The sequence below is a fragment of the Lutra lutra genome, chromosome 14 (genome assembly GCF_902655055.1).
Source record: "Lutra lutra chromosome 14, mLutLut1.2, whole genome shotgun sequence".
NCBI lineage: Eukaryota > Metazoa > Chordata > Mammalia > Carnivora > Mustelidae > Lutra > Lutra lutra.
The window spans coordinates 32,395,599-32,423,585 of record NC_062291.1 but is presented as its reverse complement, the minus strand read 5'-3'; the positions used below and the strand labels follow the sequence as shown (position 1 = coordinate 32,423,585).

At 47.0% G+C, this 27,987-nt stretch overlaps 2 protein-coding genes across 2 annotated transcripts; both read left to right on the top strand.

Annotated features, from left to right (window-relative positions):
- The first annotated feature begins 2,225 nt into the window (after positions 1–2,225).
- Positions 2,226–18,784, top strand: SAR1A (secretion associated Ras related GTPase 1A). Its single transcript, XM_047702731.1, has 7 exons — positions 2,226–2,369; positions 7,201–7,274; positions 7,399–7,518; positions 7,957–8,022; positions 11,404–11,507; positions 14,499–14,630; positions 16,476–18,784. Exons 2-7 carry the CDS (start codon positions 7,217–7,219, stop codon positions 16,590–16,592), a joined length of 597 nt encoding a protein of 198 aa, XP_047558687.1. The 5' UTR covers positions 2,226–2,369; positions 7,201–7,216; the 3' UTR covers positions 16,593–18,784.
- A 1,935-nt stretch (positions 18,785–20,719) lies between these two features.
- On the top strand, positions 20,720–27,584 carry TYSND1 (trypsin like peroxisomal matrix peptidase 1). The gene is given in 11 exon segments (XM_053447792.1): positions 20,720–21,532; positions 21,535–21,600; positions 21,603–21,953; positions 21,955–22,017; positions 22,019–22,067; positions 23,729–23,775; positions 23,777–23,827; positions 23,830–23,860; positions 24,846–24,940; positions 25,130–25,313; positions 26,779–27,584. Coding segments are annotated over 11 exon segments (1,818 nt in total). The 5' UTR covers positions 20,720–20,869; the 3' UTR covers positions 26,997–27,584.
- Positions 27,585–27,987: the final 403 nt, after the last annotated feature.

Genomic DNA, 27,987 nt, shown 5'->3' with positions numbered 1-27,987 from the left:
TTTCTTTTTTTACCTAGAAATTACAGATTTACTTTCTTCTTTTGACGAAGACGTAACAGACAAAAAACAAAAATAAAAACCCAAACAAGAAAACATGTGGTTAGATGTTTGAAAGCAAGGCTGGGCTCAAACAGCCTTCTGGTCAAATACAACTAAAAGTTTTGCTTAAGTGTTTAGGCAGTATTTTTGTTTATTTGTTTGTTTTTAAGTAAGTTCCATGCCCAGCATGGAGCCTGACATAGGGATTGAACTCATGACCTTGAGATTAAGACCCAAGGTGAGATCGAGAGTCAGATGCTAAACCCCTGAGCCACCCGGGCACCTCTAGGTTTTTGTTTTGTTTTGTACTATCTATTGTCCCAACCTTTTTACTATTTATTATTTATTTTTAAACATATAACTGAAACATTTATTGAAAACATACTCTGGAAAAATTGCTTACATGTACAACATCCTTCTTTAACTCATTTTAGAGCTGGGTACCCTGTGATCTGAGGTATCTGTCAACTTGCTCAAGGCTGCCCACTTGGTAAGGAGAGTTTGCAGCTGTCCTGATAATTTGCCTGTGTGCTCCTTCCTTCCTCCTGAGCCTCCCAAGCCATCCTTGTGGTTTGGGACTCCCCCACCCCAACCTCTTACAGCCAGCCTTCCATCAGGGCCAGTAATCCAATGCAGTAACTCATGCTAAGGGAGCCCTATGTCTCCAGGATACACACACTAGGTGTCCAAGCCCTACGGACACAGTTCTGGTCTCACCAGAGCTGGGAGAAGCCTCAGAACATGGCTTTCTGTGCCTGGACAGGATTCAAACTCAATGCAGAAGACTTACAGGATAAAAAGAGCAGGGAAAGTGGCGAGCTTGTCTGTCCAGCTCCCTCTGAGTATTACTGGAGTTGTCAGATGCCACTTAAATTTTATTTCTGCACATATTTGGGTCTATTTCTGTATTTTGTTCTAATTGGTTTGTTTGGCTTTTCATGCACTAGTACCAAAGTGTCTTCTTTAAAGTTTTTATTTTCTTATGAGAGAGCGAGAGCGAGAGCCAGAGAGAGAGAGAGAGAGAGAGAGAGAAGAGCACAAGCAGTGGGGAGGGTAAGAGTGACAAGCAGACTTCTTGATGAGCAGGGAGCCCCGATTTGGGGCTCAATCCCAGGACCTTGACCCCAGGACCCTGGATCAGGACCTGAGCCTAAGGCAGATCCTTAACAACTGGGCCACCTAGGCGCTCCCCTCCTTGCCCTCCTAAAGTGTTTTAATTAGAGGATCTATAATATATTTGAGTATCTGATAGTGCTAGGTCGCCCTCCTTGTTCTTTTCCACAGCCTGTTCCCCGAATAGTCTTGTTTATTTTTCCATTTGAATTTTAGGAAAAAATAGGGTAGTTTAAAACACACACACAACCTATTAATTCTATTAGTTCTTTTATGGGAATTATGTTAAATTTTATAACTGTACTTAAGGAGAATTGAATGTTCTTGGTATTGGGTCTTACTATCCAAAAACATCATTCATCTTGTCACTTGACTTAGTTTTCCTATCTGTAAAATTGGAGTAATACCAATCTCATAGGACTGTCTTCAGAATTAAATGAGAAAATGCTTGGGAAGGATGGCAGAGTAGGAGCTAACGTGCCGCTTTGCCACTTCCTAGCCTATGAACTTGGGCTTGGTTACTGGACTATTCTGAACCTTGATTCTCTCATTTGCAAAAGGGGGAAAATAAATCTGCTTCATAACGGCTGTTATCAAGGTCAAATACTGGGGGCATGCATGCGAAGTACTCAATGCACTGCGGGGAACCTAAGGGCTCAATGAATATTAGCTGTTCTTCCAAAACACAGGCTGTCGCAGAAAACGGTGACTGAAAGCAAAGGCTTTCTGGGATCCACCCTAAGTCCAGGGCTGTCGGGGCAACTCTTCGCTCTGAGAACCTACCTAGCCACTTGTCGATGCTCCCGATTTGGCCCGACCGTCTGCGACGGCAGTCGGACTTGAAGCCGCGATCCAGCGCGTCTAGGAGCACTGCTAGACTCCAGGCTCCTGCCCCGCCCCTGGAGCCGCGGCCCTGCCACGTCTCGCGCGCCCGGCCCTCCGGACGGTGGGGGGCGGAGCCAAACGTGGCCCGTCCCCGGGATCGCTCTGCACGCCTCAGGCCCGCCCCTTCGCGTCCGAGTCGTCGGTAGGAGGCCCCGGCGAGCCTGAGCGCCGTGACGCTACGAGGGGGCGGGGGCAAGCACGCGCCCGGAAGTCCCGGGGGAGGGGGTGTTACGTATATCCGGCGAATAGCTGGCGGTCCCGGGTGCTGCTGGGCTGTGTGCTGTGAGGGAGGGTCGAAGCCGCCCGCCGCCGCCGGAGGAGCCCCCTTGGCCGTGAGTCGGGGGGCTGCTGCGAAGGAAGGAGCCGAGGGGCGGGAGGGGCTGGGGCGGACGGCAGGGAGGGTCAGGGCGGAGGCCGGCTCAGGCAGGGTTGCTGTGTGTGTGCGGGGGGGGGGAAGTGACACGCAGGCGGTTCTGTGGGGCCGCGGGGCTGGTTCTGGGTGGGGACGGGCCGACTTGGCCGGTCTGCTCCGTTTGCTGACAGCCCTTGGGGTGTCGGGTCGATCTGCATTCCTTTCGGGGCCCCGCAGCTGCTGGGCGGGATAACAGTTTTCTTGTCTGTACTGTGCGCTCAGGTTTGCGAAACGGTTTCACATCCGGTCTTGGAGGAGCCTCACAGCCCTGGGTCGGGCTAGTGGGGGTCCTTGATGACTGTCCTTGGTGCGGGGGAATAATAAGGCTCGGGAGGCACTGAATTGGCCAAGGCCCCACAGATAACAAGAGGAGCGTTCTAACCGGATCTCCTGACTCCCAGACCTGTGCGCACCCCCCTTCCCGACTTTCAGCTCTGTTACCATCTGACGCCCTGGGTCTCGAACCCCATATTTTCTTCTTCCACCTTCCTCTTTTCCTTCCTCTTTTCAGTGCGTGGAAAAATTCCTTCGAGTGCATTTTATATAGATAAGTGTTTTCTTCATGATTCTATCCTAGAGGCCGGGCGTGCACTTGTGAGGGCTGGCACTAAATTGTCTCGGTTAGTAGTCTCCCCTGCTCTTGTCTTTTCTCTTTACCTCGACCCATCTGCTTAGGTCGTGACAAGGGACCTGTGGTGCTTTGCCTGGGGGCTTGACCTTTGGTATTTACGCTGCAGCTCAGCTTGGTTTCTCAGCTAAGAACCAACAGCCTGCTCTCCCAGATCTGTCAGGAATGGTGTCTCCAAGTTGTAAAGAGGATGCCTAAGAAATAATGAGCGTATATAGAGAGTAATGCACAAGTTATTGGCTAATGGTCAGCATTGGCTAGGGCTCTTCTTTTTTATTTACTTCATTCTCATGTCAGTCCTGAAATTGGCAAATTTTAGTTTGGGGTACATTGGCAGTGCTTTTGTCGTAGTTTAGAGTTCTTAAATTTTAGAGTACGCCAATTCGGCCACAAGATGCCATAAGGTGGTAGAGTGGATCAAGGATAGGAGATAAGTAGAATGATAGTTATTAAAATACCATTCAGAAGGTGTGATAAATTGTAAGGAAGGAAACTTAGAATGATTATCATCTGTTTAGCTGGTAGGTTAAGGAAGTTTTATGTTTCTTTAAAAGCAGTTTTGTGATTTTGATTGGAATTTTATGTAATATTAACAGGAAGAGCTTTAGCTTTGGCATTTTAAGAGGAAGGTTTAAGTTTTGGCACTTAGACTTCTTTAGCTGAGCAGTTTTGGTTCAGCCAGCTGACCTAGGAGTGTCAGCGTCCTTGTCTTGTTATCGAAGGCTAAGGACCCCTGCCCAGTAGGATTTGTGTGAGGTCGAAATGAGATGTATGTGCAGGCACTGTATAAAACTGTAGAACTGCTCACGAGGGTTACAAACCCTAAGATTGCAAGGACAGAGGAACCCTCAAAGCCATTTCCTTAACTATGGGTAGCAATACAGTACAACACTTTGGGTCCAGTAATGGTTTTTATTATTTTTTTAACATCACCTGAAGAGTTTCTTCAAGCACTTTTCCATCGATCATTTTGGAGGGACCTTTAATTAAAGCAGGAATGTCAAGGGAAGATAAATTGGAAAATTGAACTAATTCAGTTACCATGAAAAAATTCCTTACGCAGGGGTTTTCCCATTTTCACCTTTGGAGAATTCATTGAGTTTGGAAGAATTCTAAAATGATGTGGTAAAACTTTACAAAGAGTGTAGAAGTGTTGACTGCAACCCTGTGTCTACAAATGAATATGTAACAGTGGGTTTTAAAGGAGTGATCAGAGTGGGAGGGATCTTAAAGAGAGGTTCTCTGTAAAGGCGAGCCTCACTTCTCCAGGTTGTAGAGGGAGAAAAGTAGAAGGGAGAGATGACTGGTTCGGGGGAATTGTGGAGAAGAGGCACATTGTTCTTTTACTTACCTACAGTGGAAACTTAAAAACAGGAGCTTTGTAGGTGTATTTAAGTCATTAAACTTCTAAAAGTGCTGACTAAGTTATCAGACAAATTATTTAACACGCTAAATTTGGTCCCTGTCCTCCCCTAATACATGTAATACATATTAATATTAATATACATATTTTAAATTTTTATTTATTTGAGTGAGAGAGAGAGAGCATAAGCAGGGGGAACGGCAGAGGGAGAGGGAGAAACAGATTCATTGCTGAGCAGGGAGCCCGATGTGGGGCTCAATCCTAGGACCCCAGGATCCTGACCCAAGCCAGAGGCAGATGCTTAACCAACTGAGCCACCAGGCACCCTGCAAAAATATATTTTAATGTTACTGAAAAGGACAAAAAACTCCCACAGTTAGTTTTTTTGTTTTTTTTTGTTTTTTTTTTGTTTTTTGCAAAAGCTTTTGTCTTAGCCTCTGCTCTCACCCAAACTCCCAAGCCTCATTTGGCTTTCCATGATAAGAGCCATAGAAAACAAGCATTAGGAAGCCCCTAAAGTTTATAGTCAGACCTGATTTTTTTTTAAAGATTTTATTTATTTATTTGAGAGAGGGAGGGAGCGAGCACGAGCTGGGGGGTGGGGCATGGGCAGCAGAGGGAGAAGTAGACTCTCCACTGAGCAGGGAGCCCAGTGCATGACTGGATCCCAGGATCTGGGAGTCATGACCTGAGCTGAAGGCAGTTGTTCAACCGCTTAACCGACTGAGCCACCAGGTGCCCAGGCCTGATTAAACAAAACAAACAAAAAAACCAACTCAGTCACTGGACAGAAAAGAAGAATGATATATACACACACACACACACATATATGTATATGTATATTAAATATATGTGTGTCTATATGTGTGTGTGTGTGTGTGTGTGTGTGTGTGTATTCACATTTAGTTATTTAAGTAGTCTCTGCCCTTAATTTGGGGCTCAAACTTACAACCCCAAGATCAAGAGTCACAGTTCCTCTGACTGAGCCACCCAGGCACCCAGTGTAGCATTCTTTGAGGGAAGAATATAGGTGGGTTTTTGTGGATAACCCTGTTAAGGTCACTAGTAAAAGAAACAAAAGTTCATGAAAGTTGCATTTGATAACAGTTGGTCACATCTACCATAGCCTTATGTTCATATGCTCTGGCTGATGAAGAGGAATGAAAGTGGGGGAATCTTCTTCTTTTTTTTTTTTTTTTTTTCCTGCACCAAATCTGAGATATTGAGGCAAAAGTTCAGTGACCAGGAAATGCTGAACCTCAGAAACTTTGACACTAGCACTGGCTTTAGATCTTACCTTCTTAACTTCTTTCAGAGGTCCTCTTGCTCATTACCAGTGTGTGTAGACTTTCTAGTAGCTTTGGGTGATCTTTTGTTTTGTTTAGGCTTTTGGAAAACAATATGAAAAGTGGTCCTACTATTAGTACTAATTAGGGTGTGTACTTGGCTAGGAACCTATTTCTATGCCCCAAATAAGTACTCTTATTTTAAGAAAATCACTGTTTGTAAAATGGGTTATGTCTTGTTTACTCATATTATGAAAAGATTATCTTATTTCTTAATGTCTCTCCAAAATAGTGATATCATATCTATTTATAAGTCGAGACACAAATCTGCAAAAGGGGTTAAATAAATATTGTTTAAGAAAGGGTATTGGTGGGCGCCTGGGTGGCTCAGTGGGTTAAGCCTCTGCCTTCGGCTCAGGTCATGATCCCAGGGTCCTGGGATCGAGTCCTGCATCGGGCTCTCTGCTCAGCAGGGAGCTTGCTTCCCTCTCTCTCTCTGCCTGCCTCTCTGTCTACTTGTGATCTCTCTCTGTCAAATAAATAAATAAAATCTTTAAAAAAAAAAAGAGAGAAAGGGTATTGGTGGGGCGCCTTGGTGGCTCAGTTGATTAAGATTTCAACTTTTGGTTCAGCTCAATGTCATGAGCTCAGGACTCCTTGCTCATTAGGGTGTCTACTTGAGATTCACTCTCTCTCTGCCCCTCCTCACCTCCCACAAGCTCTCTTTCTTTCTCAAATAAATAAATCTTTAAAAAAAAAGAATCGTCATTGGTAAGTGGGGCAGGGCAAATCATGTTAGCCATTGGGATTTTGGTAACTGTGTTTTAGAGCTGTTTACAAGGAAGGATTAATACGCTTTTCATTCTTATTTTCTGCTTAGTGTATCGATGTGATGTTTTGATCTAGATTATTGATGGATTCATTTCCTAGAGGTTTTATTAACTGGTAATAGCTGTGGTGTATCTAGGGAATGTGAATGAGCAGCTGCCTGGAGGAGAAAGTTACACAGTAAAAGATGAAAGTGTATTTTTTTTTAAATTTTTTAAGATTTTATTTTTATTTATTTGAGAGAGGGAGAGAATGAGAGAAAGAGAATGAGAGAGGAAAGGTCAGAGGGAGAAGCAGGCTCCCCGCCCAGCAGGGAGCCTGATGCGGGACTCAATCTAGGACTCCAGGATCATGACCTGAGCCGAAGGCAGTTGTTTAACCAACTGAGCCACCTAGGCGCCCTGAAAGTGTATCTTTAACTCCAAGCCCTCGGAGTATCATAGATTGAAAACTGGTAGAAAACCAGGATTTTGTACAGATCTGAGAACCCCAGAGACTTCCCTCCAGGGTGCAAAATCTTTATTATCTTATGCCTGAAAACATGGGACAATAAACGTGCATCAGAGCTACAGAATAAGAGTTAACTTCTCCGGAACTATACTAGCATTCAGAAAGCTAATGTTTGCTGCTTTCATATTTTATACAGGTAGTGAGCATTAATAATGTCTTTCATCTTTGAGTGGATCTACAATGGCTTCAGCAGTGTGCTCCAGTTTCTAGGTAAAACCATTTCCTTGAAATATATCATAGGTTTCAAACTTTGTACATTTTGTCCAACGATCTAACACAAACAGCCTTTGGTAAGTAGAAAGCAAAATTATGTTAATTTTTTTTTCTTTTTTAGGACTCTACAAGAAATCTGGAAAACTTGTATTTTTGGGTTTGGACAATGCAGGCAAAACCACTCTTCTACACATGCTCAAAGATGACCGATTGGGCCAACATGTTCCAACATTACATCCAAGTAGGTTTGAAAATACCAGGTGACCTTTTGATACTTGAAGGTCATTGTCATGGTTTGAGGATAAATCCCCAGTTGACTCATTTCTTGTATTAACTGAGGTTTCAAAAGACAACTCACTTGAAAAAAAAGTTCCTTGTAGGACACTCAGGTCACATACCCCTAAATCTAACCCTCTGGGACTCTCAGTATCAGTTCTCACTAGTTCTCTAAGGGGACACATCTCCCATATCTACTTCTAAGAAGCAGCAGACAGACACTTTGGAGAAAAAGAAACTTGGCTTTTTAGAATAATTTAAGAATGTTTTCATCCTTGTATCCTTTTCTTTCCAAGGTAAAAGCTTCATTAAGTTTTGCCTTTGTATTGGCTTACAGTGCTGGGAGCTGGGCCTTGTTGGATGGAGGAGTTTATGTCTTTTTTCTATTTTGACCATTTTTCAGCATCAGAAGAGCTGACAATTGCTGGAATGACGTTTACAACTTTTGATCTTGGTGGGCATGAGCAAGGTAAGAGACGATTCAGTGGAAGAATGCTGTTAACTTATGGTTCTTTTTATTCCCTCTTTTTTTTTTTTTTAAGCAGTGTGACATTTTTACCTTTTTAGAATGTGATTAAATTATGATTGAGCTCTTACTTAAAATTGTTAAGTACTTTCAGACTTATCAAAAGTTGCATATAGAGAACTCTACTCCTTTATACCTTTTGCTCCAATTTATTAGTCTCTCTGTAACACATAGTAAGTTATCAAACCTAGGAAGTTTTATTTTTATCTACTATGTAGTGTATATTTCTCTTTTTGTCAGTTGTCTCCATAATCTCCTTTATAGCATTTTTCCTCTTGAGCAAGATCTAGTACAATATCAAATTTAATCATGTCTCTTTTATATCCTTTATTCAATGGAGTATAAGTATGTAGAAAATTGTTATTATTTGTAAGTAATTTCAAATTTGTCAAAAGTTGCAAAAATAATAACAGGGAGGGGCGCCTGGGTTGCTCAGTGGGTTAAAGCCTCTGCCTTCGGCTCAGGTCATGATCCCAGGGTTCTGGGATCGAGCCCCGCATCAGGCTCTCTGCTCAGTGGGGAGCCTGCTTCCCTTCCTCTCTCTCTGCCTGCCTCTCTACCTACTTGTGATCTCTGTCAAATAAATAAATAAAATCTTGGGGCCCCTGGGTGGCTCAGTGGGTTAAGCCGCTGCCTTCAGCTCAGGTCATGATCCCAGGTCCTGGGTTCAAGCCCCACCTCGGGCTTTCTGCTCAGCAGGGAGCCTGCTTCCTCCTCTCTCTCTGCCTGCCTCTCTGCCTACTTGTGATTTCTCTCTGTCAAATAAATAAATAAAATCTTTTAAAAAAAAAATAAAATAAAATCTTAAAAAAAAGTTAAAAAAAAATAACAGGGATATATACTTTTGTTTTTTTTTTTTAAGATTTTATTTATTTATATGACAGAGACACAGTGAGAGAGGGAACATAAGCAGGGAGAGTGGGAGAAGGAGAAGCAGGCTTCCACTGAGCAGGGAGCCGGATGTGGGGCCAGATCCCAGGACCCTGGGATCATGACCTGAGCCAAAGGCAGAGGTATAACTGACTGAGCCACCCAGGCGCTGCTAACAGGGATATGCTTGTGACCACTCTGATCTATTTAGTATACTCTATCCATATGGGGCGGCTGGTAGAACATTTCCTTCTACCTTATTGTTTTTGTAGTACCTTTTGCCTTACGCAGGCCATGTCCATTTGGTTCCTAGATTCCTATCAGGTATCTTGTGTGGGTTTTGGAGATAACGTAGACCAGAGCATCTTTTTCTGATGGACACTTACTTTACATTTGGCAAGACTTTAGGCTTAGGAGTCAAACATTTAAGATGTGGGAATAAATATTCTGCAAAGTAGGAAAAATAGTGAAATTTTGTCAGATTTATTCATTTGTTATTAAATTGAGAGGTTTCCTTTTGGAGCATTCATTGTATTAGGTTGAATTAAATATAGCTTTTTAAAAGCGTAGTTAAAAGAACAGAATATTGGTAATTTTGATTTTTTAGCCAAGTAATTTTTTTTTTTTAATTTTATTTATTTATTTGACAGACAGAGAGAGAGATCACAAGTAGGCAGAGAGGAAGGCAGAGGGGGAGGAGGGAAGCAGGCTCCCTGCGGAGCAGAGAGCCTGATTCGGGGCTCAATCCCAGGACCTTGGGATCATGACCTGAGCCGAAGGCAGAGGCTTTAACCCACTGAGCCACCCAGGTGCCCCATTTTTTAGCCAAGTAATTTTAACCAAAAATCTAAGGAGTGATCCAAATGATTTTGTAGTCTGCGATTTCATTAACATAATTACATTTATTTTAGTCACTTAATATTTATATCCCACAAAATCGTATGTAGTGTGATCATAATCACATAAAATACCTGTACAGAAAAAAGATTGAACAAATATATACAAAAACATTAGCAGTAGGTGTATTTTGATGGGGGATTATAGATCATCTTGTGTCCTTTTGTCTATAATGAGCTTGTATTGTTTTCATTTGGGTAGGAATGGGTAAATGGCTTTTTCACTTCTTTCAAAAGGATTTGTAACTGCTTACAAATTGAAATTCAGGGGTAATACAGTTGTAAGAACTGAACTGAGACCACTTTGAGAATGTAGGAAAGATGTTTTTGGACCACTGAACTGAGACTTAGGGTGGTATTTGGTCTGATAGATTTAGCTTTCAGGTTTTGATAGATTAAGAAGGGGAGGAATGTGTTACATGTAGTTTTGTTTTGTTTGAGGAAAATTTATTTAACAAATTACTTTATCTTAATAACTTAGTCACCATTTTACAGAAATTACTTAAATGCTATATATTTGGAGATTTCCTTTTAAAAAAAAAACTTAAAAATTTTAACTTATAAAAGTAGGCCAGGCTCAGGGTGCCTGGCTGGTTCAGTCAGAAAAGCATGTAACTCTTGATCTCAGGGTCGTGAGTTCAAGCCTCAGGTTGGGTATAGAGAGAACTTAAAAAAAAAAAAAAAAAAAGTAGTTCTGGCTCCATATAACAAATTGAATATACACTCAACATATGAATATGGAAAGCAAAAAGTGGAAGTTTCCCCAGCCTCTCCCTATCACACTCTTTAGAGATAACCATTATTAACTATTTGATGTGGATATGCTTTGTTACTCATCCCAGTGAAAGTAGTAGAAATGAATGGCTTAGAAATGATAATATAATTAAAGTATTGCTTCCCAAACCATTATCACTTCATGGCATAAACAAAAAACTAAATAAATAAAATTTATAAGGCCTCTTGGGTTAAATATGGGAGACTGAGGTATTGCCTGGGAACTTCAACCACCTGTCAGGCCCCATCTCCTGAGAGTGGACGGAGCGGGTGTGTCAGTACACGTACACATTGGTTAGTTAGGAACTAACTTGGGACTAAATGGTGTCTGGACAGGTAATTTGCATCTTGATGAATTTGGCTTTAGGGGTGAGGTTGGTCATTTAAAGTGAGTCAAAGTGACTGGGTTTCAGACAGTAGAGAGTGGTGGAAACTTTGCCGAATGGAAGAGCCCAGATTTCATCTAAAGGGGCACTTAGTTCCAGCTGATCAGTGACATGTGGGCGGGTATGTGTGAGATTGCCAGATGTTGCAGTTTTTCTGAAAATCAGGCAGAAAACCTTGATTTTTTAATCTGAAAAAAAATCAGGTTCATGGAATATCAGAGTATATATATACCCTTTGTTCTGATTTAATTCTGGTTGGGACTTGGAGAATCCATATGGAATTGAATGCTATTGAAACCAAGCCAAGGTTTGCCCATTTTAGGACAAAAAAATAGATACATTTTTCAAAATACTTTTTAAAGAAAAAAAATTAACGCAACTACAACTTTGTCTTCCAGCACGTCGCGTTTGGAAAAATTACCTCCCAGCAATTAATGGGATTGTCTTTCTGGTCGACTGTGCAGATCATCCTCGCCTCATGGAATCCAAAGTTGAGTTAAATGTACGATTATATTTTTTCTTTTCTTGGCCTCTGTTTCTTTTAAGGAATACAGGTCAGTAGTGCCAGCACTTCAGCATTCCAGTTACCATTTGATAAAAGTCTTAGTTACAGGAAGGACGTGTTTTAAATCGAAGACCTTGCTTTTCAGTGTCCTGAGGAAACTCAGCTTGAACTTGAGGAAGTTAACTTTGTTTATATCTATCATAGGGTGACTATGTCCAGTTTGCCTCTTGCCCTGGCATAGTGAATGCCTTTTCCCTTCACATACCATAGATGGTCCCTGTTTCAGAGTGAAACCTAAAGAGAGAGATTAAGGGTTCTTTATGTGTTTGAATCTGCATTCTTACTCTGTGTCTGCCCCCCTCGCATTGAATGACTTCACAGACCCTCACGGTCTGTTTTCAGTCGTCAGTTTGGGTCATGGGCAGCTTTTGATACTGTCAGGTTTTCTCCTTCCTCAACATTGCATTTGCTTGGCTTCACAGTTCCTTTCATGTTGTCTTTGTTAATCCCTACTGGGTCACCCTGCACCTCTTCTTTTTATTTGATTTGTAACTGTCTCTCTGCATTCTTGTTCCTGGCAGTTTGAACCTGTGCCCCATTTATTTGTGAGTATAGTTTCTTGCATCTATAGCTCTGGTCTCTTGTAGAATCACTTATAGGGCATTCCTTCTCTTACTTGACCTCTTGGCGTTGGCATTCTCTCTTTCTTTGAGCTCCCGTTTGCATTCTTGGTTTTGGTGTGCTCTCTCTGGCTAATACTTCTCAGATTCTTTCCCAGGCACCCATTCCCCTCCTTAGCCCTTAAACCTTGGTGTTCCCTAGGGTCTGTACTTCCTCCCAGGCTGGTCAAGGCCGCTTCTCATTCCTTCTTCTGCCACATGCCAGTGACTCCCCGATGGGTTTCTCTTGTTTAAACCTCTCTTGAGTTCCAGCCTCACACATAATGCTGCCTACTATAGAGTTCCGCCTGCCAATTCCGGTCTCCCAGAATGGAACTCTTCCCGACCATCTACCTGGACATGCGGTGCAGATACGGTGAATGACCGGAGATTGCACTACCACCCTGCCACATTCTAAAATCTAGAAGGAACTTTTTTAGACCTATCATTGGCCTATTTAATATTCTTTAATAGAACTCTGTCACCTTCTGGATAAAGTCCACAGGTCTTCTGCATAGCACATAAAGGCTTTCCGGAGCTTTGCTCTGTTTATTTCTCCAGCTTCTTTTCTCTTTATTGCCTGCCTTGAACTACATTCCAAACGGAGAGAACAACTCGTCCTTCTCTAGTATGCACAAATGTCCCTGCCTGGCTTTCTCATCTGACCCCCACCCACTTTAACCGGTAAATTTAAAAATGTCCTTTAGGAGATCCCAGAGTTCAGCTATGACCTCTTATAGGAAGCTTTCCCTGACCTCTCGGACTTAGACTCGCCGCCTTATCAGTGTCTCTGGTCTTTACTGGTTTTCTTGTAGGTGTCTTCATCAGATTGTGAACTTAGAAGGGACCTAGTTTTGTTCTTTGTGAAACGCTTGCACTTAGCAAAGCATCAGACACAGAATAGCATCTGGTTAGTATTTAATCAACGAATGACATCCTTACTCTGATTTTATCTAACACTTCCTAGAACCTAAGATGGTCAAAAATATGTTGCGCATTATCCTTCAGCTCTGCTATCCTTTCCAGGCTTTTCCTGTCAGTGGGCACTGGGTTCCCAGGCTCGAAATCTCTGCCAGCTCAGGCCCGTCTTACTTGTCTTATCATCCAGACATCAGTCTCTTTACTTCTTTCTCCACAGTGCCTGCTGCACTCACTGTCCCTTAGATGCTGTCATCTTAGGCTAGGTCATTCTCTCTTACCTGAGTGCACATAGATACTTTGTGTGAATTCATTGTGTTTTTTTTTTATGCACAGATTTTTTTTTTTTTTTTTTTTTTGGAGAGTGGGGGTGGGAGGGGCAGAGGGAGAAATAGACTCCCCACTGAGCAGGGAGCTGGATGTCAGTCTTGGTCCTAGAACCCTGAGATTATGACCTGAGCTGAAGGCAGACGCTTAACTGACTGAGCCCCCCAGACACCCCCTTACACACAGATTCTGTCTAGTAATTTCTGGATTTGGGGTCTTCAGGATCTGTTGCAGATAACTTCTTAGGCTGGCACCGTAATGTTGATCATGCCTTCCCATTCTGTTATTACTGTGTGTACGAAGACAGGCAATTCTCCATGTGGCTTTCTGAATTCTTTTCCTACCGTAAAGCCATTGCTTATATTCTTCCTTCTCCTTTCCATCTATCCAAATCCTGCCCCTCTTTTAGAGCCTAGTTTGGGTTCCTCTACTTTGCTAAGACTTCCTTAAGTCCACCATTTGCCCTGCCATTTGATTTCCCCAAATGTCTGTTAGTATTTGTATTCTGTCCCTGTTCATTGTGACACTTAATCATACACTTGCTTTGCTTTGCTGACAGATGTATGAACATAGAGTGAGGATTTCTTGAAGCCAGGGATATGTCTTACCTTTCTTTTTGTACTCCTTTCAGTGCCTGAGATAGTGCTTTGCACACACTGAGCACTCATTGTACACTCGGGGACTTCCTATAGCCCTCCTTGAGACTCTGTAGCCAGAGCATTCAGTCTTCTAGGACCGTGCTCAGTGGAGAGCCCGAGGATGGTCTGTGGTTGAGTAATTTATCTCAGAGTTAAGGTTGAGGCAGTTCTCCTGCCTTGTAAATAGGTACAGCCTTAAGCTGCAATTGTTTTGAAGCTGTTAGGGTATTTTTACCTAATGTCAAGGTAATTTTTAGGGGCTTCTTACGTAACATTAAAAATGTTGTATAATGTCAAGATTTTTAGATCCTCGCTCAGGTATAAAGACTATTAGATATTTCTCTTTACATTTGATTCATTGTAGACAAGTGAAGGTCTGGGTGGTTTTCATGATCTAGTGGGCATTCATAGATTCTCACCTAGTTCTTCCTTTATGTTGTCTTTAGGCGCTAATGACTGATGAAACAATATCCAATGTGCCAATCCTGATCTTGGGTAACAAGATTGACAGAACAGATGCGATCAGTGAAGAAAAACTCCGTGAGATATTTGGGCTTTATGGACAGACCACAGGAAAGGTAAGAGAAAAATTGTCAGGGGACATATTATTAAGGAAATTCACAGCGTTTGAGAAATTCATGTTTTACTATCTGGATTTTACTTGTCTTTCAAAAGTTTAACTGGGCCTAGGATTGGTTTTGCCATAGGTGATTTGTAGTCACTGTGAAGGCAGGAGCCTGTTCTTTCACCATTGTCTGAGGAAATTTTCCTCAGGTATATGAGGATGAAGAAATTGGGAGGAAAGGCAGGCTTACCAATTTAAGAATTTTCTGACTCTCTTTCAAATCTCATTCAGAGAAATCTTTTTTGAAGAAGGCCGCCTTAACCAGAAATCAGTTTTGTTTTTGACTGGAGATTTCAGGTTATGAAGAAGAGTGATCATTCATGATCGCTTTCCAAGCACTGAGACCCAAGCACTGGATTATCGTCAGTGTTCCTTGCTGAGCGAGGTAGGACTGTGATCCCTAATTTGAAGATGAGGAAAATCAGAGAGTGATTTGTTCAGATCTACACAACAAGTCAGTGATAAAACCAGGAATAGAAGAACCTGAGTCTCCCGGATCAGTAGGTTATATGCTGTATCCAGTTGGAAGGAGAACTTGCTGCAGTGCTTGTGAGAGAAAAAATCTAGATCAGCAGTACTTAAGCAAGAATTCTGGTTTTTTCAGCCTGAAGTTTTGGCATAATCAGTTTTAAAAATTTTCCTTTTCTGAGATCTCTGATAACCTTCTGACTTTTTTCTTTTTATGGTTTCTTATTTCTAAGTGGTACCTCTTCTTGATTAGTTATTTCTTTCTAGAAACACTGACTTTAATTTAATTTCCCCTCTTCTGCATGAGTGTTACAAACAACATGAATTCTTTTTTTTTTTTAAAGATTTTATTTATTTGTCAGAGAGAGAGAGAGAGCAAGAGTGAGCACAGGCAGATAGAGTGGCAGGCAGAGGCAGAGGGAGAAGCAGGCACCCTGCTGAGCAAGGAGCCCGATGTGGGACTCGATCCCAGGACTCTGGGATCATGACCTGAGTCGAAAGCAGCCGCCCAACCAACTAAGCCACCCAGGCGTCCCACAACATGAATTCTTAAATTCTTTGATATAATTTAATTCTGAATGCTTGTGCTAATGAGTGTTCTTTTTTTTTTTTTTCCTTAAGAGTTTATTTATTTGAGAGAGAGTGCACAGAAAGAGAGAGAGCATGAGCAAGGGGAGGGACAGAGGGAGAGGGAGAAGCTGAACAGGGAGTCCCAAGTGGGGCTCAATCCTAGTATCCTGAGATCATGACCTGAGCTGAAGGCAGATGCTTAATCCACTGAGTCGCCCAAGCACCCTTCCTTTTTTTTTTTTTTAAGATTTATTTATTTGAGAGAGAGAGCATGCATGATGGGGGGAGGGGTGGAGGGAGGGAGAATCTTGAGCCAACTCCCACTAAATGAGGAGCTCCGTATGGCGCTGGATCTCACAACCCTGCGATTATGACCTGAGCCGAAACCAAGAGTCGGTGGTGCTGAACCAGCCGAGCCACCCAGGTGCCTCAAGAATGTCCTTATTTCCAAGAGTCTTGGACTTCTCTCCATCAAAGAACATGCTGGTTCTGTGGGTCCTAGTGGCCTTTCTCTTGGTTAGCTGCCGTAACGTTCCAGATGCTGTTGTGTTCAAAGTAAAGGCTCTTCATTGTGCTGCTTATTTTGTCTTGAAAGCATGATGCTCTGGGGAAGATAATCTGTATGGCTTTGACCCCATTTTTATAAGTAATTCCTACTTCATTTGCTTTTGAGGAACAAAGAGTGTGATCTGTGATCCCCCTTTCAAGCTTTTCCACCATGGGGATGCTAACAGGCCTTTCTTGGTTTTGCCTCCCTTAGGGGAACGTGACCCTGAAGGAGCTGAACGCCCGCCCCATGGAAGTGTTCATGTGCAGCGTGCTCAAGAGGCAAGGCTACGGCGAGGGCTTCCGCTGGCTTTCCCAGTATATTGACTGATGTTTGGACAGTGAAAATAAAAAAGCTTTCCTTCTCTGGACTGATCCTATTTACAGCTTCCTCATGAACTTTTCTAATAGAACAAGGAAAGCTCTTCAACCGTGTCTGGCGTTGAGAAGCCAAGAGTCTCTGTCAGCTCTCTCATTGCCCAGTGGTGACATGTGCTCTTCTCCACACTGTCGGGAGGTAACATTGCCCCACGTGCTGGTGCAGCTCAGCATCCCGGGACTTGGAAGTTGGCAGGATTTGCTGTGTAAAGCTGTGTGCCATCCTGGGGCACCTGAAAAGAAAAACACGTCTCACCACTGTGGTTGATTTCAAAGAAAGTGATTCTATTTTTTAAAGAAAGTGTTGTTAATGTCATTGGTGTCCCTCCTAACTTTCTGAGTTCAAAATTTACTTGGTCCAGAGTTTTCTTTTCTTTCTTTTTTTTTTTTTTTTGGTCTAGTGAATGGCATTTAGCTTCTTCATAAAATTATGCACATGAAACATGTTGGAGGCCAGAGCTCAGTCGAGTAAACTTAGTCCTTTTGAGTTAGTAGGTCAGTGAGCCAAAGCTCCCCTGCTCTCTGACTGCCTTGTGGTAGGTGGCGCCAACCTTGTGCATAGAGGAGCAGGAGAGGGCCCAGCCGGCCTGGTGGCGGTGACAGGTTTCCACTGTGGTCAGCCAGGGTCCTTCCTCACCTGGTAGAGCAGATGGTTGGTTGGCTGTGGAGGAGTTCAATATAGAGTGGTGATTTTATTATTTTTACTTACAAAGCTACAAATTTCAGGCAGTCTTTGCTCTTACCTTTCCATAGCACCTTTTTCATTTTCAGTTATAAAAAAGAATGACTTTTGCATCAAAAGAGAACATCCCACATGTTCTCCTATACTACAGGCGTGTGTTACTTTTGCACAGAGTCTAGGAGAACATTTTCAGGATAGGTGAGTCACACAGGGCAGTTACAGTTGAAGGGCTTTTAATTCTGTGAGTTGAGAACTTAAAAACCTGGCATTTGTAGCATTTGTTTGGATCCAGGAAAGATTTATTTAGTGGGTTTTAAAATTCTCATGTGCAAGATTTGGCTTCTTTATGGGAATGTTCATGAGCTCTTTTTCTAGGTTACTTTTTGGGGGAGGGTTGTGGTATGAAATTGCCTTTCTCCATGCCAGAAATTAGCTGGGGAAACTGAGGACTTCGTGTAGTGTTGTTCTTTCTGTGCCAGTGTCACTTGTCATTAAGAGCTCAGTATAAAAGCCTCAGCATGCCCAGTCGTGTGATGATCATTTTTATAGCATTCCTTTTTCTTAGTGCCACGTGTAAAATTGGATTTTCAGGATCTTAGACCCTCTCTTAAAATGGGTGGATATCTTCATTTTTCTTTAATGGGAGATTACAAGTAGTTTCCTCAAAACAAAATTATGATGCAAAGGTTTGAAATACATTCAGTGGAATTTTGGTGTCTAATGTGAGGGTAGGGAAGTGTGGGTAATATTCCAGGGGCGAGTAGGAGTGTTACTCTTTAATGGACTTCTCATTGTCAGTCTTCAGTACTGACCTATTAGGAAAGGCTAGTTTCTCACTGCCAGGTACAAATGCAGAGGCTCAGTAAAGGATAAATCTGGGAATAGCGTGCCTTTCTTCTGTTAGCAAGCATAGCTGGATGGCAACAAAACTGTTGGTTTGGAAAGGGTGAAAGCCTTAAATGAACAAATGTAGCTAATGGTGAATGAACTAGGTAGTTAACTTGCATAATTTTAATTTCCTTTGGCTAAAGGTAACCCATACTTCTTTATCCAGAGACTTGAGAAGTATGATTGCAGCGCTAGTTTTCGGTTTTGTTTTTTCCTCTTTGTCCCTGACCCCTTCGTAGGCAAGCTAGAAAACTATGGATTCTACACAGCTCAGCTCTTTGTGAAAGTGGTTTACTTTGGCCACTGGAGAAAGAGGGGATTGAAAAGTCTGGCATCTATTTCCTGCTCCACAGAAAACACTGTTCCTATGAAAAGATTGCAAAAGAAGCTGCTGTGAGGAGCTTGGCTCTTAACAGAGAGGATCAGAGCTTTGTACAGGAACTCCCGTGAATTGAGACTTTTCATTCTGTTTTATCAGAGTGCATATGTGTCCTATTTCAGGAAAAGTTAATTAAAACATTTACAAAAGAAAGTCAATCTGTATCCTAAGCATTTTAATAAAAAGTTAAAACAGACTTGCTTTCTTGTGCCATTTATTTTTTCATTTATTTGCGAGGCTTTGTTCTGGTTTTGAATGTGTCTTGACATTTGTTGTTTGTGTGGTGAGGGTGATGAAGCAAAAGTTTCCTACTTAGGGAAAGAAATATTTACAAAGGTTATGAGAGACAAGTTTTGCTACTGGGAGAAAAAAAAAAAGGGCTAGGCCAATGCACACATTTCATTGCAAGTCATAAACTTCGTACATTCGAGAGGCTTCAGACATGGGGTGATCCCAGGACTGGTGGTGTATACTTTTTAAGCAAAATCTCATATTAACATGTAAGGACTGGGGCCAGTTTAGCTGTTTACCATTTACCATTTTATACAAAATCGGAGAGATTTGGTTGAGTGCTACATTTGGTAAAACAGGGAAAGGAATGAAATGTGTGCTCGTGCATTTACCAGGTTTGTAGGGAGCCTTGTTTTTAGAAAACCCAAATGAGATTCTAAAACTAAAGCAATGGGACAAATAGAATGGAAGCAAAACGCAACAGGTTCTTTTTGACCAAGTATTAAAAGTGTTAGAGGCATCTTGTGATTGAAACTAATGTCCCTGTTACTAAAATGATGCCAGGGGTCCTATGCTTCTATATAATATCTGTCGTTTGAGTTAGAGTGGGACATGAGAAGTACAGACTGAGTCAATGAACCCAGCACTCCAGGGGTCTCACCTTGGCTGCTGGCTGTGACTTGGGACTCTTTTTAATGTGCTGTAAACAGAAAAACCTGACGCATCATGGTTCATGCTGGAGCCTTGAGCGTCATTAAGGGAGAATCATGGGACTCAAGAGAGAAAGGAACTCTTAATTGCTAGGAAGTTGGGATAATTAGCTTTTCCTGTGACCGAGGCATCTTCGGTGTCTCAGAGCCAAAGGAAAACCATGCCTGCTATGGAAGACGGTTTATTTCAGTTCACCTCATACCATGATGGGTCATTTAACTCTCTCCAGCATTAGTTTTATCCAGAAATTGAGGCAGAAAGGTTATGTAATTTTAGTAGTAATTGAATCATCTTTGTTAATGCTTGCATAAATAATGCACTACAATCTTCCAGGCTGCTGCCTGTTTTTGTATGACCTGTTGAGGGGGGGAGCGGGGGCGGATAAAAGAATGCTGTCTTGTGACATAAAATTCAAATTTCAGTTTCCATAAGGAAACTTCTACTGGAGCACAGCCATCCATTCCCTCAGGTTTTGCCTACTACAGCTGCAGACTTGGGCGTTGGAGAGTGGTTCCCAACTGCTGTTCCACTGAGGCTCTGGCCCTTTACTGAAAGAGTGTTGGGCCCCTAACCTAGATACATCCTAGGTGGTGGTTATAAATGTATGGGAAAAGTGCACACTGCAAAGTACAGGGTGGTAGAATTGAAAATTTTTACTTCAGTTACTGTTCATAGTTTTAAAGGGCAATTTTACTTTGCGCAAACCCAGTTTTCATCCGTTTTGTCTCAGGCTTTGGCATCAAAAGCTTCCGAGGTGTAGTCCTGTGAGCTGCGTTTCAATTTCAATTAGTAATTTCAAATTACTAATTCGGCCAAAGGGCCAAGGATTCCCTTGCCCTTATCAAGCCCGGGGCCAGAGACCGCTGGTTTAGACCTGAGCAGATACTCAGGTCCTATCACTGCCTGGACAAGTCTAGCCACGTCAGCCCTCATTTCTATTCTTTCTCCTGCAGCCCAACGAACAGCAAAGGTACTCTGTCTTGCCCAAACCCTGTCTCTCGGTAAAACCACACGCCGTCCACTCTCCCTGAATTTATCCTCCTGGACTGCTTCCGCCCCTCGGTGGCACAGGCGCCCAGAACGAACGGGGCGAAGTGGGGCGGGGAAAGGGACGGGGTCAGCTTGGGCAGCCAATCAGGGCCCGGCCCGAGCCCAGCCAATGGGGGCGGGCAAGTTGGGGCTTAGCCAATCGGGTCCGACGAGGAAGGCTGGAGTCTGTGTTTGCAGCTCTCGCTTGCTCCTTTGGGTGACGCTGAGTGGGACCCGCGCGGGGCCCGACCGGGGATCTCTGTTTCTCTGTCGTTCCTCTGGAAACCCGGTGTGCATCGTTCTGGAGGCCATGGCGCGGCAGTGGGGGCCCTCCATGAGGGCGGCCGAGAAAGCGGGTTGCGTGGTGAGCGCCTCCCGGGCCGGGCAGGCCGAGGCGGACTCGTGGAGCTGCAGCGGAGTGATCCTGAGCCGCGGCCCAGACCTGGTTCTGTGCCACGGGGGCATCTTCACCCCCTTCCTGCGGGCCGGGAGCGCGGCGCTGACCGCGGCCGGCGCCTCCTTCCTGCCCAGCGACAGTTGCGATGACGACCTGCGCCTGCACGTGCAGTGGGGTCCGGCAGCCGCGAGCCCCGCAGGCCGCGCGGAGAGGGCCCGTCCCGGCTTGTGCACGCCCCAGTGCGCCGGCCCGGAGCCCGACCCGCCGGCCCGACCCCGCGGGCGGCTCCTACAGTCCCCGCGGCCCGCCGAGCTGCTACTGCTGCTGAGCTGCCCGGCCTTCCGAGCCCACTTCGCGCGCCTCTTCGGGGGCGAGGCGGCCGAGCAGTGGCGCTTCGCGAACGCGGCGCCGGACGACGAGGTGTCGGAGGAGGAGGAGGAGGACCAGCTGAGAGCGCTGGGATGGTTCGCGCTGCTGCGCGTGCGGCCCGAGCCGGAGGAAGAGGAGGCGGCGGCGGCGGCGGAGGAGAGCGGGCCGGCCGTGGCCGTGGCGCCTCTCGGGGCCGTGCCCAAGGGGCCGCGCCGCTGCTGGCCTGCGGCTCCCCGTTCGGGGCCTTCTGCCCGGACATCTTCCTCAACAACGCTCAGCCGCGGCGTGCTCAGCAAACGCCACCGGCCCGCTGCTGCTCACTGACGCGCGCTGCCTGCCGGGCACCCGAGGGCGGAGGCGTTTTCGCGCGGCACGGCCCGCGGGGGGCGCTCGTGGCCGCTGGTGGCCCGCGCCCTCTGCTGGAAAGCCCGCGAAGTGGGTGGGCCTCACGCTGCTCTGCGCTGCCGCCCCTCTCCTGCGCGCCGCCCGAGCCGCACTCGGCCGCTTGGGTCCCGGCCCCCGCGCCCTGGCCGCCTTCCTGCCGCTGGAGATGGGCGCGCCGTGGGTCTGCCTCTCCGAGACCCCGGCCCCCCGTGGGGCGGCTGCGGCCGTGCTGGTGGAGTGCGGCCACCGTCTGGGGCTCCGGAGTGGCCGTGGCGCCCCGCCTCGTGGTGACCTGCCGACATGTGGCCCCCTCGGGAGGCGTCCAGGGTCCTGGTGCGCGCCACGCCCCCTAAGTAAGGCCCGCTAGGTTGCCCCAACTGCCCGCCCTGGGGTCTCAGATCGTAACTCTGAGGATAATGGAGGCCTTCTGGCGTCATGCTGATGCTTTGACAGCGTAGCGCGGACAGAGACCTGAGTCCCTGCGCTCATCCTCGGCTTTCACAACCTTAGTGTAGGGCGTTCGGGGCCTCCTTGGCAGGGGGTGAGCGGGGCTTGAGCAAAATGTCAGGCAGCTCTGGATTGGTCTCAGCATCCCTGGCTGGGCCGGCGTCTCTGAGCACCCTCTCCCAGCTTGAATTCCTTCTGAACTCTGCTGTCTCATAGCCCTGCTCCCACACACCACTAGGCTCCTTGGATGGTGACTTCCCCACCCTGTTCTGTCTCCCCTGAGAGGGGTGGTGAGGTCTCAGAGGCCCAGAATGCTGCCTTCCTGGAGTCAGGAGAGGAGCCTCTTAATCTTACTTGATCGCTATCTTAGACTTTAAGCAGAACTTCCCATCCCGGTAAAAATTACATGTGTGGAGTTACACCTAGTTAGAAGTGAGGCAGAGCCCACAGCCGCACTGGAACAATCTTTGGATGATCCTGGCAGCCAGGTTTGGACTTCAGTCACTTCCATCTCTGCAGGGAAAGGGCCCTTGGCCGCCTTTCCTTCCTTTTGCCTGGTAGCAGGGACAGCCGCCTTAGCTTCCTGGCTTAGTTCTAGGATTGCGGTCTGTTTCTGGGACCTCCCAGGTGCCAGACTTAGGCAAGAGCAGAGCAGTATTGCGCCTTTTTGTTAATGCCTGAGGTTCTGTACCCGGCTCAGCCCAGCCTTGCAGCCCAGGCCTTTCCAAATCCCTCTACTGAATTTCCAGGGTTAACCTCTCCCCCCCCCCCACCCCACCCCCGGCAGCCAGCAGGACAGCCATGGTGCTATAAGGAAGAGGGTAATGAGGATTTCCAGCAGGAGTGGTATCCACTCCCCCTCCCCTGACAATACACACACTTGTTTTCTGGGGAGCCCACGGGTCTGCTGGAAGCTTTTCCTGCAGTGTAGGACAGGGGCCCCTCTGTGATCCCGGGCAAGCCAGTCTCATGCTGCTTCTCCCTGAGTTGACTTGTAAAGTCTTGGAACACAGTCTGGGACACACTGAGAGCGGAGATTGCTAGGGTGTATGTATGTATGTAAACAGGACACAGCGTTGAAATCCTACGCCTGCCCCACAAATGGCAGGATTGTTTTCCTGCAATGAGACCGTGAAGGAAAACACTGGGAATGTGTGCCCTGGCTTCTGTCACTTAACCGTGGTGACCTTGAGGAAAGTTACTCAACCTTTCTGGGCCTCAGAAGTGCCATTTCAAATGGCGATAACACCAGCGCCTGGTTCTTAGGGCTTTGAAGGGAACTAAATGAAATGGGGTGCACTGAGCCGGCCACAGCGCTCTCCAGGTGTCAGGGGTTAGGAATATGGTGAGACGCAGGGAGCTTACATAGAAGTGTGAAGCTTATGTTTGGAAATACCCCAGGACGGCCGAGGGATGTACCCAGAGATGCCTGCCTGGCACGTGTCAGGGCCAACGCCAGACCCGTTAACCCCCAAGTCCATGACTTCTAGAGTCACTCTCATCCCCTTGCTTCCTCCCAGCGCTGAAGGGTCAGAAAGCTAGCGCTCACTTTGTTTCCCTTGCTCCTAGGAGTGGCCACAATCTGGGGACGTGTGGTGTTTGCCACCCAGGAGACCTGTCCCCTATGACGTAGCACTAGTGAGCCTGGAGGAGGACCTACACGATTGTCCACCTTGCCGGTACTGGCTGAGCATTTCCAAGAAGGTAAAAAACAGGGTGCCCTGTGGTCTGTGGCAGACCTCAGGAAGCAAAGTGCTGGGGCACTCAAACCCTCTAGACGGGGGCCCGGTTCCCTAGGCGGGCTCCCTGCCTTGCCCCTGACAGAATGATGACGGTGGCATGAGTCTGGGATGAAGTCAACCTGCCTTCAGCACTCTGGCTGGGGTTGCTCTTGGAGGTTTCCCTGCTTGTGCCCAGCATGCGTCAGGTCCTAGGTGCGGTGGGTGTGTGTGTGTTGGGGGCAGGTGGTGGGGTCCCCGTGAAGGGTAAGGGCACACCTTTTTTCCCCCTGAGGCCCTGCAGCAATGTCATGTGGAGGGACTGAGCTTGGGGCTCCTTAAAACACCGCGGGCCGCCAGAGCACTGTTCTGCTTTGAGGCCCCAGTGGCGTGGCACACTGCCTGGGGAGTTGCCTGAGGTCTCCAAGTGGGCATCTCCTCTGCCACTTGCTAGCCCTGTGTCCTTGGACAGGCAACTCCTTATTCTCTGCCTCAGTTTCCACATCTGGAAAATGGGGATAATGTTCCCTGCTCCCGGGCACTGTGAGGTGTGGGTAAAGCAATTAGCCTGTAAAGCAATTAGCTGCGTGCGCCATGCACGAGCACTTGGTAAAGGAAGTTACTGGCAGGTTCTTGGTCATCGTCATGACTTTTTTTTTTTTTTTTCACTTGATCTTAGCCAAAAGGCCGAGAAGCGATGACCACCTTTTTTTTTTTTTTTAAACCAAGAGACTTCTTAGAAAGGAGGAGATAGGTATTAATGTCACAAACATTTATTTCATTTTTTTTTTTTTTAAGGATTTTATTTATCTGTTTGTCAGAGAGAGAGATCACAGCAGGGGGAGTGGCAGGGAGAGGGAGAGAAGCAGGCTCCCCATGGAGCAGGAGCCTGATGAGGGCTTGATCCCAGGATGCCGGGTCATGACCTCAGCTGAAGGCAGATGCTTCACCACACAAACATTTATGAGCAGGGGCGTGGTACCAGGACCCTGAAAGCTCGCTCCCCGGTCCCGGCAGGGACATGAGGGCCAGAGAACAGCCTGATGTCAGGAACAAGTATGAGCAAGTGCGGGGAGCTCAGTGGATGTCCTGGCTTCTTCCTGTGGGGACCTGGGGCAACTCCATGGAGGCGGGCGTATCTGAGCAGCAGGGCAGGTTTGGGACTTTGGAGAGGGCAGGGAGCAGGATGGGGAGCGTGAGAGTCCCTATCAGAACAGAGGCGACTCCCTGCCTTTGCCCTCTTTTTCCCGGGCAGGAGAAGCTGTCAGCGTGGTGGCTTCGGCATCTTTGGCCAGCTTGTGGGCCCTCGGTGACCTCAGGCATCCTGTCCGCTGTGGTGCGGGTGGACGGCAGACCAGTGATGCTCCAGACCACCTGTGCCGTGCATGGCGGCTCCAGCGGGGGACCCCTCTTCTCCACCTGCACAGGAGACCTCCTGGGTAAGCAGCCCCTTCGCCCTCTCCCAGCCTTACCCTTGCTGGAGCCTCAATGCCATCTAGTGAGTGCTGGGCATCCTGCCCCGGGAGCCACCCTTGGCCGGGGACGTTGGTGGGCCCGATGCCCAAGATGTAGTGAGCCCAAGTTGCCAGGCGCTTGTGCTCTCAAGGGCGGAGAGGGACAGACGCTGAGCAGGGAGGGAAGAAATCTGAGTCCCGGTTCCTTCTCTGCTACTAAGCCACCCTGTCACCTCAGGTAAGTCCCCACACCTCGTTGGATCTGTGACACTCAGGAGTTGGATTAGTCCCAAGAGTCACAGGTCAAGTGAATGAGTGCAGGAGTGAAGACAGCAGGGAGTGGAGCGTCAGGAGTGACGCAAGGTGAATGGCACCCCACTCCAGCACCCTGCGGCCTCCTGACACAGGACTGTGGGGTTAACATGGCCCAATTCTGCAGCTGTTCACTAGCAACTGTGACCCTTTTTTAAAAAAAATATGTGGTTGTTAAATCTTTCCACTTTAAAATTTTGGTAATAAAAAACAAAATAGCCCGTCCATTAAAAAAAAAAAAAGCCAACTGTGAGCACACATGGACGCCTCCACCTGCACGCCAGCACCGGGACCCCCGCGGTGCTTCCCCTTCCCTTAGTTCTGAGGTTATGAGGAACCTCGCCCTGTGCTAGCTAGCGGGAGTGGAATCCCTTACTTCTTCAGCTGTGGAACACATAGTACTGGCGGAATCCCTACCTCACAGCCCCGCAAGAAACAGATTGACCAGCTAGAGCACAGTGTTGAAGTGCGGATGGTTCTTTCTGTCTTGAGCCTTTACGTGTCCCAGCAAAACACTTTTTTCCCAAGTTTCTTATGCACTTGCCCACAGTCTGTTGCCCACTGTAGAGCAGCCGGCAGACAGCATCTTAGCCAAGTGATGGAGGTCAGCTAGCATGACAGACGTGCCGACAGACCTCCTCCACCTCCCGGCGGGTCGCCTGGAGAAGGGCGCGGGATGGTATTCCCAAGCACGTCAGACCTCATGCTTACCGTGAGGAAACACTGGGTGACCCCAGTGTGAGGGACCTTCTGCGGAACAGTTGACCCGTGCTCCTCCAAGCGTCAAGGCCACGAATGGTGGGGAAAGACTGGAACTGATGCAGACCGGAGAAGACTCTAGAGACAGGAGCCAGAGGCTGATGGGGCCCTGGATTGCATCCGGGAGCAGAGAAAGCGCTCATGGAATCACCGGCGACATCTGAACATGTCCTGTATTTCAGTCACGAGCATTGCTCCAAGGTGACTTTCCTAGTTCTGAGGACCGTTTTGCAGTGACATGAGAAGCTGCGTGAGGGGCAGGCAGGGACTGTACTATTCTGGCAAGGCTCCAGGCTGGGGATGGGCCTCAGCTCCCATCCGTACGTCCGTACGTCTGTCCCATGGCTCACACCCCCTTTCCTTTTTGACCCTTCCACAGGCATTGTGGCCAGCAACACCAGGGACAATAACACGGGGGCCACCTATCCTCACCTGAACTTCAGCATTCCCGTCTCGGTGCTGCAGCTGGCCCTGTGGCGGTACAGGCAGACAGGGGACCTGGATGGCTTCCGCCAGCTGGACGGCGCCACAGAGCCTGTGAAGGTGGTGTGGCGGCTACAGCGGCCCCTGACCGAGGCCCCGCGGAGCAAGCTGTGAGGCAGCGTCAGGCCTCTGGAGAGAAGAGCCCCTGTTTTACACCACAGTGAGCAGCGGCCTTGGGATGCGGACAGGGCGCACCCCCCCACCTTGTTCAGCTCTGGAATTGGGACCAGACCCCATGGGTCTCCAACCTGGCAGCCTTTTTTGGGGTGCCCTTTTGAGCCCTCACCTCAGTCTGCCCACCGGCACTAGACTTAGCTGTGTTATTTCTCCTTCTGGGGAGCCCTGTGCGGGCGCATAACAGCCCTGGTCCTGAGAGATGGAGGCCAGTGGAGGGCAGGGCCAGCCCCGGCTTTGCGTCTGTTCCCTGTCTCCTGATGGCTGCTGGCCACCAGAGCAGCTGTGTTACTGAGAAACCCTCGGCAGAGAGGCCGGCCCTGACCGTCTTTCTGGATCTGCTGCATCTCTAGGTGGAGTCCCTGAAGGTTAGGATTCATGGGTCTTCGTAAGTCGGGTGTTGCTGACCTCCAGCGGCACTCTGCCATAGTGCCTTTACTTTCCCGCCCATAAAATGGGCCTCAGGGATCTCACGGGGTAGAATGTGTCTCGCTGGAGGTTGGGAATAAAGAGGATGTCTAGGAGAAACTCTGCTTCTATATATCAGGTTCTTTTTTCTTCTTCTTTGTTGCAAAAGTTGAATTGGGAAGAGGAAACCACCAGGCACAGAAATACACCTTTTCTGTCCTGCTTTCTTGGCGGGGCTGTGAGCACGGGGGATACTCTGATGCCAGATGGGCCTGGCCTCAGGCCATGGTGCCAGTCAGCACTGTTTGGGGCTCACAGCCCCCAGAAGGTGGCGGTCTTGGCCGGGCAGTAAGGGCTTCCAGAGCAGCCAGGATGCATCCAGGCCTGTACTAGGCCCTGAGGGTGGGTTGGGGAGTTCAAGGTATGAAAGAGACCATGGCAGCCCCAAGGAGCTAAGACCAGCCTTGCAAGTCAAGAACATGTACTGCATATCTAGGGTCCTGCACATGTTCCCCCTCAAGAA